This window comes from Sander vitreus, chromosome 5 (genome assembly GCF_031162955.1).
Source record: "Sander vitreus isolate 19-12246 chromosome 5, sanVit1, whole genome shotgun sequence".
Taxonomy (NCBI): domain Eukaryota; kingdom Metazoa; phylum Chordata; class Actinopteri; order Perciformes; family Percidae; genus Sander; species Sander vitreus.
The window spans coordinates 5,663,138-5,677,382 of record NC_135859.1 but is presented as its reverse complement, the minus strand read 5'-3'; the positions used below and the strand labels follow the sequence as shown (position 1 = coordinate 5,677,382).

The 14,245-nt window shown below is 40.5% G+C and overlaps 1 protein-coding gene across 3 annotated transcripts in view; it reads left to right on the top strand.

Moving 5' to 3' along the window:
• The window catches only part of rimbp2b (RIMS binding protein 2b), a 39,151-nt gene extending 25,690 nt beyond the window's left edge, over window positions 1–13,461 (top strand). The window contains exons 18-22 of one of the 3 annotated variants that reach the window (XM_078250176.1): window positions 288–391; window positions 5,091–5,117; window positions 5,629–5,700; window positions 8,444–8,587; window positions 11,209–13,461. In XM_078250176.1, the coding sequence (XP_078106302.1) occupies window positions 288–391; window positions 5,091–5,117; window positions 5,629–5,700; window positions 8,444–8,587; window positions 11,209–11,403 (542 nt within the window). In that variant the 3' untranslated portion in view covers window positions 11,404–13,461. Of the gene's footprint in view, window positions 1–287; window positions 392–5,090; window positions 5,118–5,628; window positions 5,701–8,443; window positions 8,751–9,491; window positions 11,014–11,208 lie in introns of those variants that run through there. The other 2 variants (XM_078250178.1, XM_078250177.1) reach the window with 2 other exon arrangements.
• Window positions 13,462–14,245: the final 784 nt, after the last annotated feature.

The following is a 14,245-nucleotide window of genomic DNA, read 5'->3' as shown; positions in this document are numbered from 1 at the left end:
GCTTTCTGCTTCATCTTTACTGCTTTTTTCCCCCCACTTCTCACCATACTTATTCATCTGTGAACTGCTTTTAGCTCATGTCCACTATATTTGCTGTCACTAAGCTTTCCTTAACTATGAACATTGGAGTAGTTTACCTTGCAAGCCAGATGATCAGATTGAAAAGTTTGTTGGACTTGCACGGCTATCATGTGTCGTCACTGGTCATCACATCTTTCCGTAAGGTTTTTAAAATATTCCCAGTGAGTAATCTTATTGTTGTCTATTGTTAATTTTCCTATTCACAGAGAGGAACAGGCGGAGTGGCCGCCAACATCCAATGTCCACACGGAGGATGGTGGCTCTGTACGACTATGACCCCCGAGAGAGCTCCCCTAACGTTGATGTAGAGGTACTGTCCTCCTGTGGCTCCAGCTATGCTCTTTGTCTTGACCATTCTCTGTCATCACCATCATGTTAAAAAATGCATAAAAGCACAAAATATGTTGAGATGCACACGCACAAAGATGATGACTTTTAATGTTTTGTTTAATCAATTTGGATTTTAAAGGAATAGTTTGACATTTTGGGAAATAGGATTATTCACTCTGTTGCTGAGTGAGATGAGAAGTTTCCCTCTGCTGTGTGTCCGCCTGCTGAATATGAAGCTACAGCCAGAGGATGCTTAGCTTAGCTTAGCTTAGCACAAAGACTGGAAGCAGGGGGATACAGGTAGTCTGGCTCTGTCAAAACTTAATAAAGCTGCCTACCAGCATCTCCAAAGCCCACTAATCAGAATCAGAATTAGTTTTATTGGCCAAGTATACTTACATACACAAGGAATTTGACTTTGGTAGTAACTCTCTATACATTCAACAGATAGACATGTAGTAGTAAACATTCAGTAGACAAATAGAATATAGACACATACGGTATAATAGAGACAGCAATATATATATATAGGCATATATCAACATAATATACAAAAATACAAATATACAAATAAGGGACTGTTCGTTATTTATTTCAGGGGCCACCGGAGGAGTTCTGGAATCTTTCGTCAAAATAGACTTGACCCTCCCTTCGCCAGCAATAAATTCTCTATGACCCTCCAAAATGATTAGGAAAAGAGGGATGACGCTCCCCAAAATTTTATTGATACCTCCTGTACTAGTTTGCGCTTGGTAAAGACGTACAGAAGCCCATTGTTTTTACAGCTATGACATACATGAGTTAACCTCTGCATTCTCATTTTGCTATTCTGATATTTTGCATTCTCATCACACTCCTCTGTGATGGTGTGGTGGCCATTTCAGTAGATTTACTCACTAACATTGTTGGGGAAACAAGGCCTCTCCACTTCGCCGTTTAAACAAAGTGGAATAAACGTAGTCCAAATCTACACAAAACGCACAATCAAGCTGACATCAAATGTACATACATGGCATTTAGGAAACCTTTATTGCAACGTTGGCACAGCAAGATGTCCAGACTAGTGCAACAGTAATTTTCGTTTTTTTGCGTCCTGCTGCTCCCATCGTCAGTCAGGTAATATTTTTTTTTTTTTTACTAAAGCAAAAATCTGATGTATTACCTACCACCATTTAGTTGTTTTCTGTTATTTAAAATATTTAGAATATTTGGTCATGCCAAACGTAATTATTCCACTAATTTTTTAAACAATGCAATTACCCGTTTCAGCCACCAGGAGCCCATCTGGTAGCGGGGCCGAGACTGAGAGCTACATGGAAAAATGTGCACCAAACAAGCCACTTTGAAATGTTGCTCTTTTCATGAATACAAAAGTTGGGTCCTAAATCAATTTAAAAACAATGACAGACAGACTGCCTTTCTGCAAGATCCTTTAAAAGAATAAAAAGAGACCAACTCCTTCAACTGTAGTTCATTCTGAAGCTGATTCCATGCAGATGGTGCTGCAAAATTAAAAGCCTTTTTACCACAGTCAGTGTGGGCTTTAGGGACTGACAATAAAAACAGATCCTGTGAACGCAAGTGATATGTCCCTGCAAACCTCGGGAGGATGTAAGCGTTCAGATAAGGAGGAAGTAGTCCTAATACTGCTTTATAAATAAAAAGATGCCAGTGCATCCAACGCCTGATTGAGAGGGAGAACCACTTGACCCGAGAGTACAGCAAACAATGATGAGTATGAGATTTTAAGTTTGTGATTAATCTTAAGGCTCCATGAAACACCGTGTCCAAAGCATGAAGACACTGGGAGGTTGAATACATATATAAAATGTCACCATAGATCCAAAACAGACAAGAAAGTTGCATTTACAAGTTGTTTTTTTGCTTCAAAGGATAAACAGGACTTGATTTTAAAGAAAAAACCTAACTTCAACTTCCCACGCCCTTTCTGCATTTAAAGCTTTCAGGGGTGTCATATAACATATTTTGCTCTGGGCCTGGATTTGGGTGGACATTTCCAGAAATTAATAGCAGCAGTATAAGCAAAAGTCTCTGTTTAGGCAGTTTACAATGTTGGTGGTTGTGGATGACTGCCAAATTTAAAAGGGCTGCTCCTTGAGACCCCAGATGGTTTTGCAGAGCCATAAGACAGCTTAGACGTTGCACTTCTAATGTGCCAGAAGTGAAGAGCAAAGACTGGGATTGATTGACCACAGCCAGCTGATGGCTTGTTTCGCTCCTGAACAACCCGGAAATGAGAGCAACGCATTTCCATGGCAACAAGGGGAAATTCCAATAGAGACATACAGCGCTATCAAATACAGCACAGCAAAAGATATCCGCGGCTTTAAATCCATTTTAATTCAAGGATTTTAGACAATATCCCTTAAAAAACTCAAAGTCCTCTTTTTCGAGTAGAGTAAATCCACCACTAGCTCCACCCCCTCCGCAGCGTCCTCCCGTGACGTAATGCCGTGAAGCTGGGAGTGAAGCTAAATAAAATAATTTCCACGGATAAATAATGCGTTCCAAAGTTGCATCCAACCCAGATAGGGTGAAAACAGCAATGCTTATTCCAAGATGATACTATCCCAAGACCACGACTGGAGTCAGATTTCCACTTCTTCCACCGCGAAGCTACCCGTCTTCACAGCAGTACAAAGACAGATGGGAGTTTATATAAAAGTTTTTTGCTCTGCGCCAATCCAGGAAAGGGATCATACAACGCAGATAAAGTGAGTAGAAAAGTAAATCCCGATATGCACACAGCTACGGCATTCATAACAATGTTTATCAAAAGCACTGCACGCTTGCGTTGAGCTGAAAGCATCCAAAAAATTTAATCAGTTAATCCAATAAGCCCCGGAATCATCACAGGGGTTCAATATGAATTAAAATTGAGTATTTAATTCATAAAAGTGATGCCAATGTTTATAAACTCACTGACTCAAACAATCTCTCAGAGCGACAAACAGGCGTGCTGCCACTTGCGTGATGGCAGTGGGAAAGATGCTGTTCTTATGTCTGGTTGTTTTTGTGCGCAGGGATCTGTAGCACCTGCCAGAGGGGAGGAGGTTAAAGAGAGTGTGTGCAGGATGTGTGGGGTCTTTGGTGATGTTCTCTGCCCGCTTCCTGGTCCTACCAGTGTACAAGTCCTGGAGGGAAGGCAGGGGGGCACCAATGATTTTTTTCAGCAGTCCGAATTGTGTGTTGTAATCTGCGTTTGTCCTGTTTTGTGGCTGCCTCAAACCAAACGGTGATGGATGTGCAGAGGATGGATTCAATGGCAGCAGTGTAGAAGATGGCCAACAGCTCTTGTGGTAGGCCATGTTTCAGCAGGAAGTACATCCTCTGCTGAGCCTTTTTAAGGATGGCGTTGATGTTGGACTCTCACTTCAGATCCTGGGAAATGATAGAGCCCAGAAACTTGAATGAGTCCACATTTGACACTGGGCTGTTGGATATTGTGGGGGGGGGGGCAGCACTGTGGGGTGCTTCATAAAGGCCACCACCATCACCACAGTGTTGGTGTTTAGCTCTAGGTTGTGTTGACCTAGAGCTAACATATTCTACCGCGTTTGTTTAATCCGTACAAAAACCAAAGTGAAAAAAAAGTTTTAAGGGGGTTACAAACAGAGCCATGCTAGCTCTTTACAGCTACTTCCAGCCTCATGCTAAGATTAGTCTTCAGTCTTTTGTTTGTATTTCTTTAAACAAATCCCAATCGTCTTGGGCGGCGCTAAGCTCTGGACGCAGCGGTGGCGCCGCAAAATGGTCTCAGGAAGGAACTTGTTTCGGTGGAACATTTGCACCCCGCAAAAGAAAACGCCACATACAATATTAAATGAATTTAACTGTTCACACAATACATTAATGTGAGCTATTTAAATTTGCTGGATACATGGTTAAACATAATTTGCTCTTACCGGTGTATCGCCATGTGTACTTCTTCAATAGCAATCCCCACCAATCGGTCCCAAAACCTCCCAGTTAGAGAGTAAATGCCTTAAACATATTCTTTCTAAATCTTTACAATCATTCCCCGAAAGAACCAAGCAGACGTGCCTTGTTGCACGATCCAAATTTTCTTCAAAACTTGCCATTTTCAGCGTGGAGCTCGCTAGCTTGAAGTTTGTTGTTGTTTCCCGAAGAGAATGGAGTTTGAGAACGGCAACCCACAGAGAGCGGACGGTGAGGAATTATCCTGGAAATGTACTTCCATTGATCCAGACTACCTGGCAACTACACAGTGACGACAAGACTTGCCCCCGGCCAAGAAATAGTCCGGCACATGACCCCCGCTTTTTCACACTTCAGTTTTTGTACAGATCAAACGAGATATAACGTGTTTGTTAGTGAGCTTTAGAAATGCTGGTAGGCAGATTTAATTACCTTCAGACAGAACCAGGCTATCTGTTTCTCCCTGCTAACCATCTCCCAGCAGTAGCTTCACATGAGTGGTATCAATCCTCTTATCTAACTCGTGGCAAGATGATGTCAAACTATTCCTTTAAGTGCGCTTCAGGGCAATATGTACACAGGTGAGGGTAGAATGCGGAGTTACAGTTAGCATTGTGTAAGCTAGAGGATTGAATTACTTTCCCGTGCTGTTTTCTTTGCCCCACCCCCACCCCCGTTCACTTACTCTCACCCTTCTATTGGCACTGCCACCGACACAGTATGAGGGCAACAGACTGAATGAGGAGGTGAGTGAGGGTGAGGAGGGTACGGTACTGTCTGCTCTGTGTGTGTGTTTCCTCCCCCGTTTGTTGGAGTGCAAACGAGGAGGCGGGCTTCAGATGACTGTCCCCGGCGGTCATGAATACAGCCCATCATGCATTGCCTGAGCCAGCATCTCCCCTCCTCGGTTTGGTCTTTTGTGTCGACCTGTCTCCTACATACTGTACATGCGCTATGTTTTGGTTTGTGTGTTCTCGAGAATCCCGTAGGACAGATGTGCCTAGTCTTGTTGCAATCCTGTCTTCAAAGTTCCAACATTTGATGCATTTGCAGTTGCAACAGTCTGTCCGCCGAGACTGAATTGACACTTGTGTTAAAGATGCATCACATTGATTTGGAGAAGGAAGCACAGCATTTCAAACTCATCAAACCCCAGTACATTTGATGTTTTGGAAAGTCTTGTGCACACTTATACTGCTGTAAACAACAAGAAAAAGTAGACCAAGCCAAATGTATCTCATCTCTCTTCTTTCACAGGCTGAACTGACTTTCTGTGCCGGTGACGTCATCACAGTTTTTGGTGAAATAGATGAAGATGGCTTTTACTATGTAAGTGTAAAACATTTCTACTTCCATGTCTGTTGAGCATCCGTTTCTGTTTTTTTTTCTTCTTCCCTATTTAGAGCACAACACATCCTTACAGGTGTACTACAGTTTTACATAAAAACACTCATAGAGATGTGAAGTGGGAGGATTCATTTTGGCATCCAAGGTCCCGGAAGTAAAATCATTTTTTCATTTTCTGCGTTGACAAAACTGTAGTTCAAGCACTTCCAGGTCTTGTGTATGCATGACATTCTCCCTGTGAAATCTTCAGTCCAAAAGATGAGCAAAGGCTTCAGAAAGAATATGGTTCATTGATAAAGAGACAAAGACATACAAGCTTGTGTACTGTACATTTAAACTTATCCTGTGTCATATATTTTGTTGAGTTGTGTACTGACATTGTCCCAAATATTTCCAACAATGTTGAAACCCAGAAAAATCTGTAGTTTTAATCAAGCCTGTTGATGGCGCTGCATCCCCTTTGTGTGCGCGCCAGCGCTGTTTGTCTGCCAGAAGCTATCATCAATTGACTTTTCATCAAGTTTTAAGCCACATTTGTATAATACACTTCTTAGATCTTAGATCTTTTTTTTTAACTAGATATTTTAACCGGATGAGGCATTTTGGTCATTGGACATCTGGATCTTAAGTTATCAGAGAAACAAGCAAACGTTAGCGGCAGCTCAGCTCCAGCTTATTTTGCCCATAAACAATTATAATACGTTTTATTTATTAAGCTCCTTTCATACAGAGAGTGTAGCTCAAAGTGATTCACGACAGCGTGAGAGTGTAGAGTCTTGCATCTCTTATAGCCTCGTACCATAGTTTTGGGGCATAGTTAAAAAAAAAAAAAGGCTGAGCTGCCGATTTCTTTATTTGTGTGATAGTTTGCATTTTTTTTTTTTTAAACGGCAGGAGACGATATAAGAGGCCGTGAAGGATAATAAAATGAAAAGAATAAGTAATGTAGGCCGGTCCCCCAAACCATTAAAAGCCTCATAAACAAGTAAAAGAACCTTAGAATCAATCCTAAAAGACACTGGGAGCCAGTTCAGGTTAGCTATAACTGGGGTAATATGCCTTCTCTTTATTGTTCTAGTTAAAAGCCTGGCAGCAGAGTTCTGGAATAGTTGTAGTTTAACAATGTTCCTGTATGTGACTCACGGTTGGAGCACTTTGATAAAAAGCCAAACGGACATGCTTGTGCAGATGAATACTCCTCGCGTCGGCAGTTCCTCCCATCTCTCAACTCTATTGCAGCTTTCATTTGAAACTTCTATGCACCTCCTCAAAGTAATACTACTAGTAATAATAATACCTTTATTTACAAAGTGCTTTACATTCATTTAAAAAGCAACAACAACAACAGAAATGGCAGATAATAAACAAACAAAATCAATAAAAAGCAAGTCGTAAAGTAGTGAGTTTTGAAAAGAGACTTAAATGAAGACAACGTGTGGGCTTCCCTGATCTTCTCCGGTAGGTTCTTCCACAGTTGCGGGGCCCGGCCCGAGCAGAAAAGGCCCGATCACCTTTAGTTTTTAGTTTGGACCAGGGAGTGACCAGGAGTGACCTACCACAGGATCTCAGGTTATGTTTAGGCTCGTACGGGCTAAGAAGTTCAGCTATATATTTTGGAGCTATCCCCGTACAAGCCTTAAAAGTGATCATTAAAGGTGCTCTTAAGTGATGTGACGCGTTTTTTAGGCTACAACATTTTTCGTCACATACAGCAAAAATCTCCTCACTATCCGCTAGCTGCCTGTCCCCTGAACACACTGTAAAAAAACGCGGTCTCTGTAGACAGCCCAGGCTCCACAAACGCCAACAAAAACAAACTGCGCCAACCTGCACCACTAAACATAAACAGTGTTCCAGCCAATAACCGACAAGAAGGAGCTGGTTGAGCCATCACTGCAGCAGCGTTAGCATGTAGACTACTTCCACAATGCGCGTTCATGACTCAACCAACTCCTCCTTGTCGGTTATTGGCTGGAACACTGTTTGTTATGGTTCGTTGAGCAGTTTGGCGCAGTTTGTTTTTGTTGGCGTTTGTGGAGCCTGGGCTGTCTACAGAGACCGCGTTTTTTTTACAGTGTATTCAGGGGACAGGCAGCTAGCGGATAGTGAGGAGATGTTTGCTGTATGTGACGAAAAATGTTGTAGCCTAAAAAACGCATCACATCACTTAGAGCACCTTTAAGATTCTAAAATTCACTCTAAAACGGACTGGGAGCCAATGGAGTGATTTTAAAATCGGTGTTATGTGGCCGGGTTAGCTCAGTTGGTAGAACAGGTGCATATATATATATATATATATATATATATATATATATATATATATATATATATATATATATATATATATATATATATGTTTACTCCTCGACGCAGCGGCCGCAGGTTCGACTCTGACCTGCGGCCCTTTGCTGTATGTCATTCCCCCCCCACCTCTCCTCTTTCATGTCTTCATCTGTCCTGTGAAAATAAAGGCCTAAAAATGCCCCCAAAAATTATGTTAAAGCAACACTAGAGAACTGTTCCCGCTTCGGTCCCCCTACAGGTTGGAAGCGGAATTGTCCATTACATTACATTGTCCAGTTCATTCGAACTACAGATCCGCTACCCGATCTGGTACACTTATACACATAATGTAATGTAATGGACAGTTCCGCTTCCAACCTGTAGGGGGACCGAAGCGGGAAAAGTTACCACAGCGGTCTCACTGTGCTTGTGTCCTCCTCAGGGCGAGCTCAATGGACACAAGGGACTTGTTCCTTCCAACTTTCTAGAAGAAGTGCCTGATGATGTAGAGGTTTTTCTCACTGACTCACCATCTCGATACCCCCAGGACACTCGGGTGTCGGCTGCACGGATAAAGACCAAAAGGGTACATGCTCCTTCGCAGTACTAGCCCTCTGTCATCCATTTACTATTTTCAGTTCCCTGTATCTCCTTTAGTACTGTGTCTGTGCGTGCGTGCGTGCGTGTGTCTCATTGAAGTACAATGGGATTTCTGACTTTGGAGCATTACACTGTAAATAAATAGATGTCTAAGAAATCTATGAAAAAAAAAAAAAAAACTTTAAGACTAATACTTGACAGAGGTACTTTTATTTTTCATGTTTACTGCTGTGAAGGAGGGGGGGGGGGGTGGACGTTCTGCATTGTATAATACATGGATCGACTGTATTCATAAAGCATTCTCAATGAGAGTAAAATGGAGGAGGGGAACACTCCTGTGACTTTTTACTTGTTCTGTCATGTCTTGAAAAACAGCAGTTAACCCTTTTTGCACATGCATATTCAGCATTCTGACAGATGCTTTATGAATATATTCTGTGTTTGATCTCGAATCATTTCTAATAGAGTAAAAATAGTTTTGTTGTACTGAAAGATGAACTATGTAGTCTGTAGCTTAGCATGTTCTATAGTCCAGATGCATGCATTCTTGAACATTTTATATGAAGATAAGTCTAGTGTAGTCCAACTTTTGTATCTGCTCCTGAACGCCTTGTTTTGTATATTGCTTTCTTGTAAAGTAGCACGCAAAGGTCACTTAGCCTATGTTGCCATCAGAGAATAATTTCAGAAGTAATTATTTACTAACTGTAAATATGTGATGTTATTTTTGTGTTTAACAAATAATGCAAATTGTTGAAATATCAATAGGTGTCATCAGATATTTCTTTCCTTGTGTTCTAATTTGCCATTGTCATAGTGCAAACTGTTGAAATGCCATCACCATATATATATTTGTTTTATTTCTTTTCCTCACCCGCTTGGCAAAACAGAAGAAGAGTGTTCATTTCACACCTTAAAGGCTCTGTTTCCGTCACGTAAGTGAGCAACTGAGGATACCAAGATTACGCTCCCCTCGTCTAATGCAGATGACATGGGTACCCTTAGCTTCTGGTATGCAAACATGGATACTTTATATGACATTCCTTTTAGGTAGTTTTAGGATTCCTCTTTGTTTCACCAAAACACTCAGTACTGTTTGTCAGTAGGAGATAGTAACCCTAGCCAATGCATTAGACAAGAAGTATGGTATCTTCAGTTGTTTCTCTGAGTGTTGTACATGACAATGTCCGTCTCCTGCAATAAGTCTCCTGCTGTAACTCATGGTAAGCTAAAAGGCCATTGTACAATTACCTACAGTTATCAAAAAACGTTCAGTTAAAGTTAACGCTACCAACATTTAGACTACTTTCAGTGCAGCATGGCACGCTGCATCTCAGAAAGTAATCCAGAAAACCTACCAATTCTATGCAAAATCCAAAGAAAAGCATACAAATCTTTCATTTGCTTTAGCCGTTCTAATATAATTTGGCTTTTTGCTCTAGCCAAATTCGGGATTCTTTTTCTTGTAATCAAGGAATAATGTTAAACGAGAAAGAAATTGCATTGTGGTTTTCAAATCAGTACTGATTTTGTGAACCAAGATGAGCTATCAATTAAATTGCCAACTAACTATTAGTTATTTATTTAAAGTGGGACTATGGAACTTTTGCTATACAGCGGCTTCAAATGACAACTATGGGATAGCACTGAATTGCTACACTACTTGTTAGCATTTAGCTAAAACGTTATTGCAACAGTAGCACATGTGAAGAAGAGTGATGAAGTCAGAAAATCTGACACCATAATGTCCGCTATACAGCAATATTTACCTAAAGTCAGCCACCATTAGCTCCAGGTCACACCAGACCGAGGAAGGCTGTAGCAGCGAAGCCCCGGAGTGTACGGAGGATTGAATTTGAGCAATGGTGCGTTTTGTTTCTGAAGAATTCAACTTTTTTCATTTGCAAGTGGCAGAACGGTTTTTTTTGTTCTCTCAAAAGTTCCACAGTCTCACTTTAAACTCAGTATAATCAAATGCTAAATGAAGCAGAATGATTTTGATATGTTCTGGTGTTGAAACACATATTGTATACATAAATATAGGCTCATATAAATGGAATCTTTGACCATCTGTCTTCCCAAAGTGCAACTTAAAGGAGCCTTTTAGCTCATGATTACAGAAAAGGAATAGTGACCAGTAGTTTCTCTGTAACCCAGTTGTATCAGTAAATATCTATATATATATTTAAGGGGAAGGAAAGTGAATGTGATATAAATGTCCCACACTCCCAAAATGCAAATGTATCTGTTTATGTGAGAGGAACTGCTCAGCCCTTGATGTTCATTGTTGGGAAATGTTGTCACCTTACAGTGATGTGGAAGTTAGTCAATGTCATGCTTAAATTCTGTGTTGTTGTAGACTATTCCTAGCAGCTTCATAAAAAACAAACACTGTTTCTACATGACAGAGGAAAGGAGAAGCGGGAGGGAGGGAGGGAGTGTGTACAGCATATATATCAGTGAGTGCACAGGACAACATCCAGGGAGATAGACTTCAGAGCTATGGTGGCCCAGCTGAGACAGAAAGGACTTAGGAGTAGGGACTGAGGTGTGAGAGACGGCTGGCTTTTTAACACCCTCAACTGTCCCTTACGGGTCTCCCATTAGGTTCCACTGGAAAAATCGGGTCCGCCCAGAAGAGCAGGCTCTCCCACAGTGCGTCCACACATCCCCGGCTCTGGCCCTGCCACCGTGGGGCCCGGCCGTCTCATCAGGGCCCCACCGGACATGTACTCCAAAAAGAAAAAGGGACTGCTCTCCAAAGGGAAGACACTATTGCAAAGACTCGGCGCTGTAAAATAATTTCTTGACATACTTGGCAAGTGTCAACCACTTCCTTGTAGTGTTAAAAGGAAGAAAAAAAAAAATCTAAATATAACAGTGGACAGGTGGCATTTGTGAGCTTAGCAAATGCTTTATTCTTGTACATCTGTTGTCTACTAGAACATTTGTATTTTGTTAACAGTATCATCTACATATTTTCAGTAACATTTCATATTATGATCCCGAGACCTCGTGGTGTGAGCCGATGTAGTATCGAGCATCTTACCTCCAAGTCTCTGACTGATGTTTTGCTGTAGACAGAGACAAGGCCCAGGGCATTCTCCTTGTTGAACCTGATCAAGTCTGATGGCACTTAAAACACTACATTAGGAGTGTGACCAATGTCTCTGTGTACAGAATGTCATTCAAACACTGAGGGATCATCAAATAAACCTTGGGAGTCCATTTTGAATCTGAAGAAAAAGATAGGGCCTGATAAAGACCTCGACCTGAGCTTATTTCAAACAGCCAGCCACAAACTGTACGAGAGGTTTGCATGCTTTACTTCAGCACATTCCCTCCTGGCCCCTTGAGAGTGCATGCAATGTGACGGCTCAGTACGGAACCTGGAGCATGCAGTACTTTAATACGACGTGGCTGACTGGCTGCGCAGTATACTGTAGTGTAACACATGAGCAGCATTAACTCCTACTCATCTGCCCTATCTTAATTGTGAGAGACAAGTCCCACCCCCAACATGTCAGACATCTTAAAAAAAAAAAAGCACATACTGTACCTACTACAGGGTCTCTGCATTAAAATCAGCCTGAATGGAAGTAGATCCAACCTCTGTGTATTTGCCTTATAATCGCACAATGGTTAGTACTTTGCCCAGTAGAGCGTGCAGTTCCATGCCTACTATTCATTTATGTGGGTAAAATCTGTTTGCAGATGTTAATCCTGACTTGTGATGTGCAGGGTACTGTATTGCGTTACTGTCGTGATTTCAATAGGACAAGAGCTTACACATTACAGTCCAAGACTCCAGGTGTTGACAATGTCCATAGTCTATGGTAACGCCCAATAAATTATTTTTAATCTTAGAAAACAATGAAAAAAGTCTAAATGTTCTCTGCATACTAATTGTTAAGGCTACTAAGTAATGAAGGGACTTTTCTTCTTTTAAGTTCACTGTTTTTTGATGCCACACTGATGCACATCTGATTTAAAACTATATTACATAAACAGATTAAAAACCGTTAATCTGTGTGATATGTGTTGCATATGATTCATAACATGCAACACTTTTGGGCTTCACTAGAAGACTAAAAGGTATGACTGTTTTCACAGTAGTTAAGATTGAGACACAAGGCTACCTCTACGCTGCCTCCTCTGCCCTTCTAACCCAAAATCTATTAGATCTGAAAAATGTTTATTCAAGCCAATCAGTCATTTATGCCTGTTCAGCGTGTCCCGAGTTAGGTTGGTGCAGGATACAAGTACTGTATATGAATATATATATATATATCTACACCTTAATGTAGAGTAGTGAATGTATGATGAATTGAAAGCCAATGTATTGTCAAAGCTGCCCAAAAGGATTGTGCAGATGTCCCGTCTTTGTGCGTGAAATTAAACAGTCCACCTTTATTTCCTCACACCATTGTTTTCCATTTCATCATGTATTCGAAAAGCTAGCCTATTTTTTCTAAACAAGAGTTGAACTGAAACTGCCAAAAAAAGAATGTATGCAAAACATTCTGTAATACTTTCTGTACAATTCTCGGCCGAACAGCCATGTTAACCTACAGTACAGTAAACTGATGTACATCTTTTCCTATTTCTGGACCATGTTTTCAGACATCGCTTCTATTCATTTTGAGTGACTGTTGCTCTTTTTGTACTTTGTCCATTTGTAAAATTGTTTTTAAATGTTTATACTTGATTTTCAAACTGCCTTTTTTGTACATTTAACTTTATAATCAAACAGTGCAAGCTTTCCCCATGGTGTCTTGAAGACCATATTGTTTAAAAGTCTGCAATTGTGTGCTAGCTTTATGATAAGAATTATCAGCCTATATTGATGGTTACAACTTATTGTGTGGGTGTGCATGTGCAATCTTTTCTAAAAAAAAAAACAAAAAAAAAAAAAACAAATCCAAAATAAATTTGATATTTTGTAATTTTTGCATGTGTGATTGAACTCAACGAAATGGCATGCCACACAAATGTTTATTAGAACCATTTAACAGCAATAACAGTACCTAGGTGTAGACCCATATGAACCTTATTACAAACAGAAATGTGACACTTCAGCACCCTTTTACTCCCCACTGTGGAGGACAGTCGTCGCAACAAATCACCAGAAGCCTCGCTTGTATAATTAACAGGTAAAAAAGATTTTAGATTCACCTATAAAAAGAAATTGGCTGTGCTCATTTTTTTTCCTTACTCAAAAAGACAAAAGCCTACATAAAACTGATATTGGTAATGAAGATATAAGCGAATACAATAACGACATGTAGTCTGAAATATTTCTCATTTCAGGGCAGGCTTGAGTTAACTCAATTAAAGTTACTTGTGACATTTTACTCTGAACAATGTCATCTACTTAACAAACCTCAAAGTGTATTTCCAACAGACGGGGTGCATCATTCATCATGTTAGCATATGTGCTAGCTTTAGACCTGGGGAATTTTGGATTATTATACTTCAATGTGTAAAACAAAGCACTTGAACTGCGTAACTTGATACACATGGCATTCTGAGGCTAGCAATGAAACAAACTCTTAGCACTCTTTGGCAAAACTAACTTGCATTATTTAAACTGAAGAGAACTTATGTAAGAAACGTTTACATATGTTTTTTCACAAGGTGACTT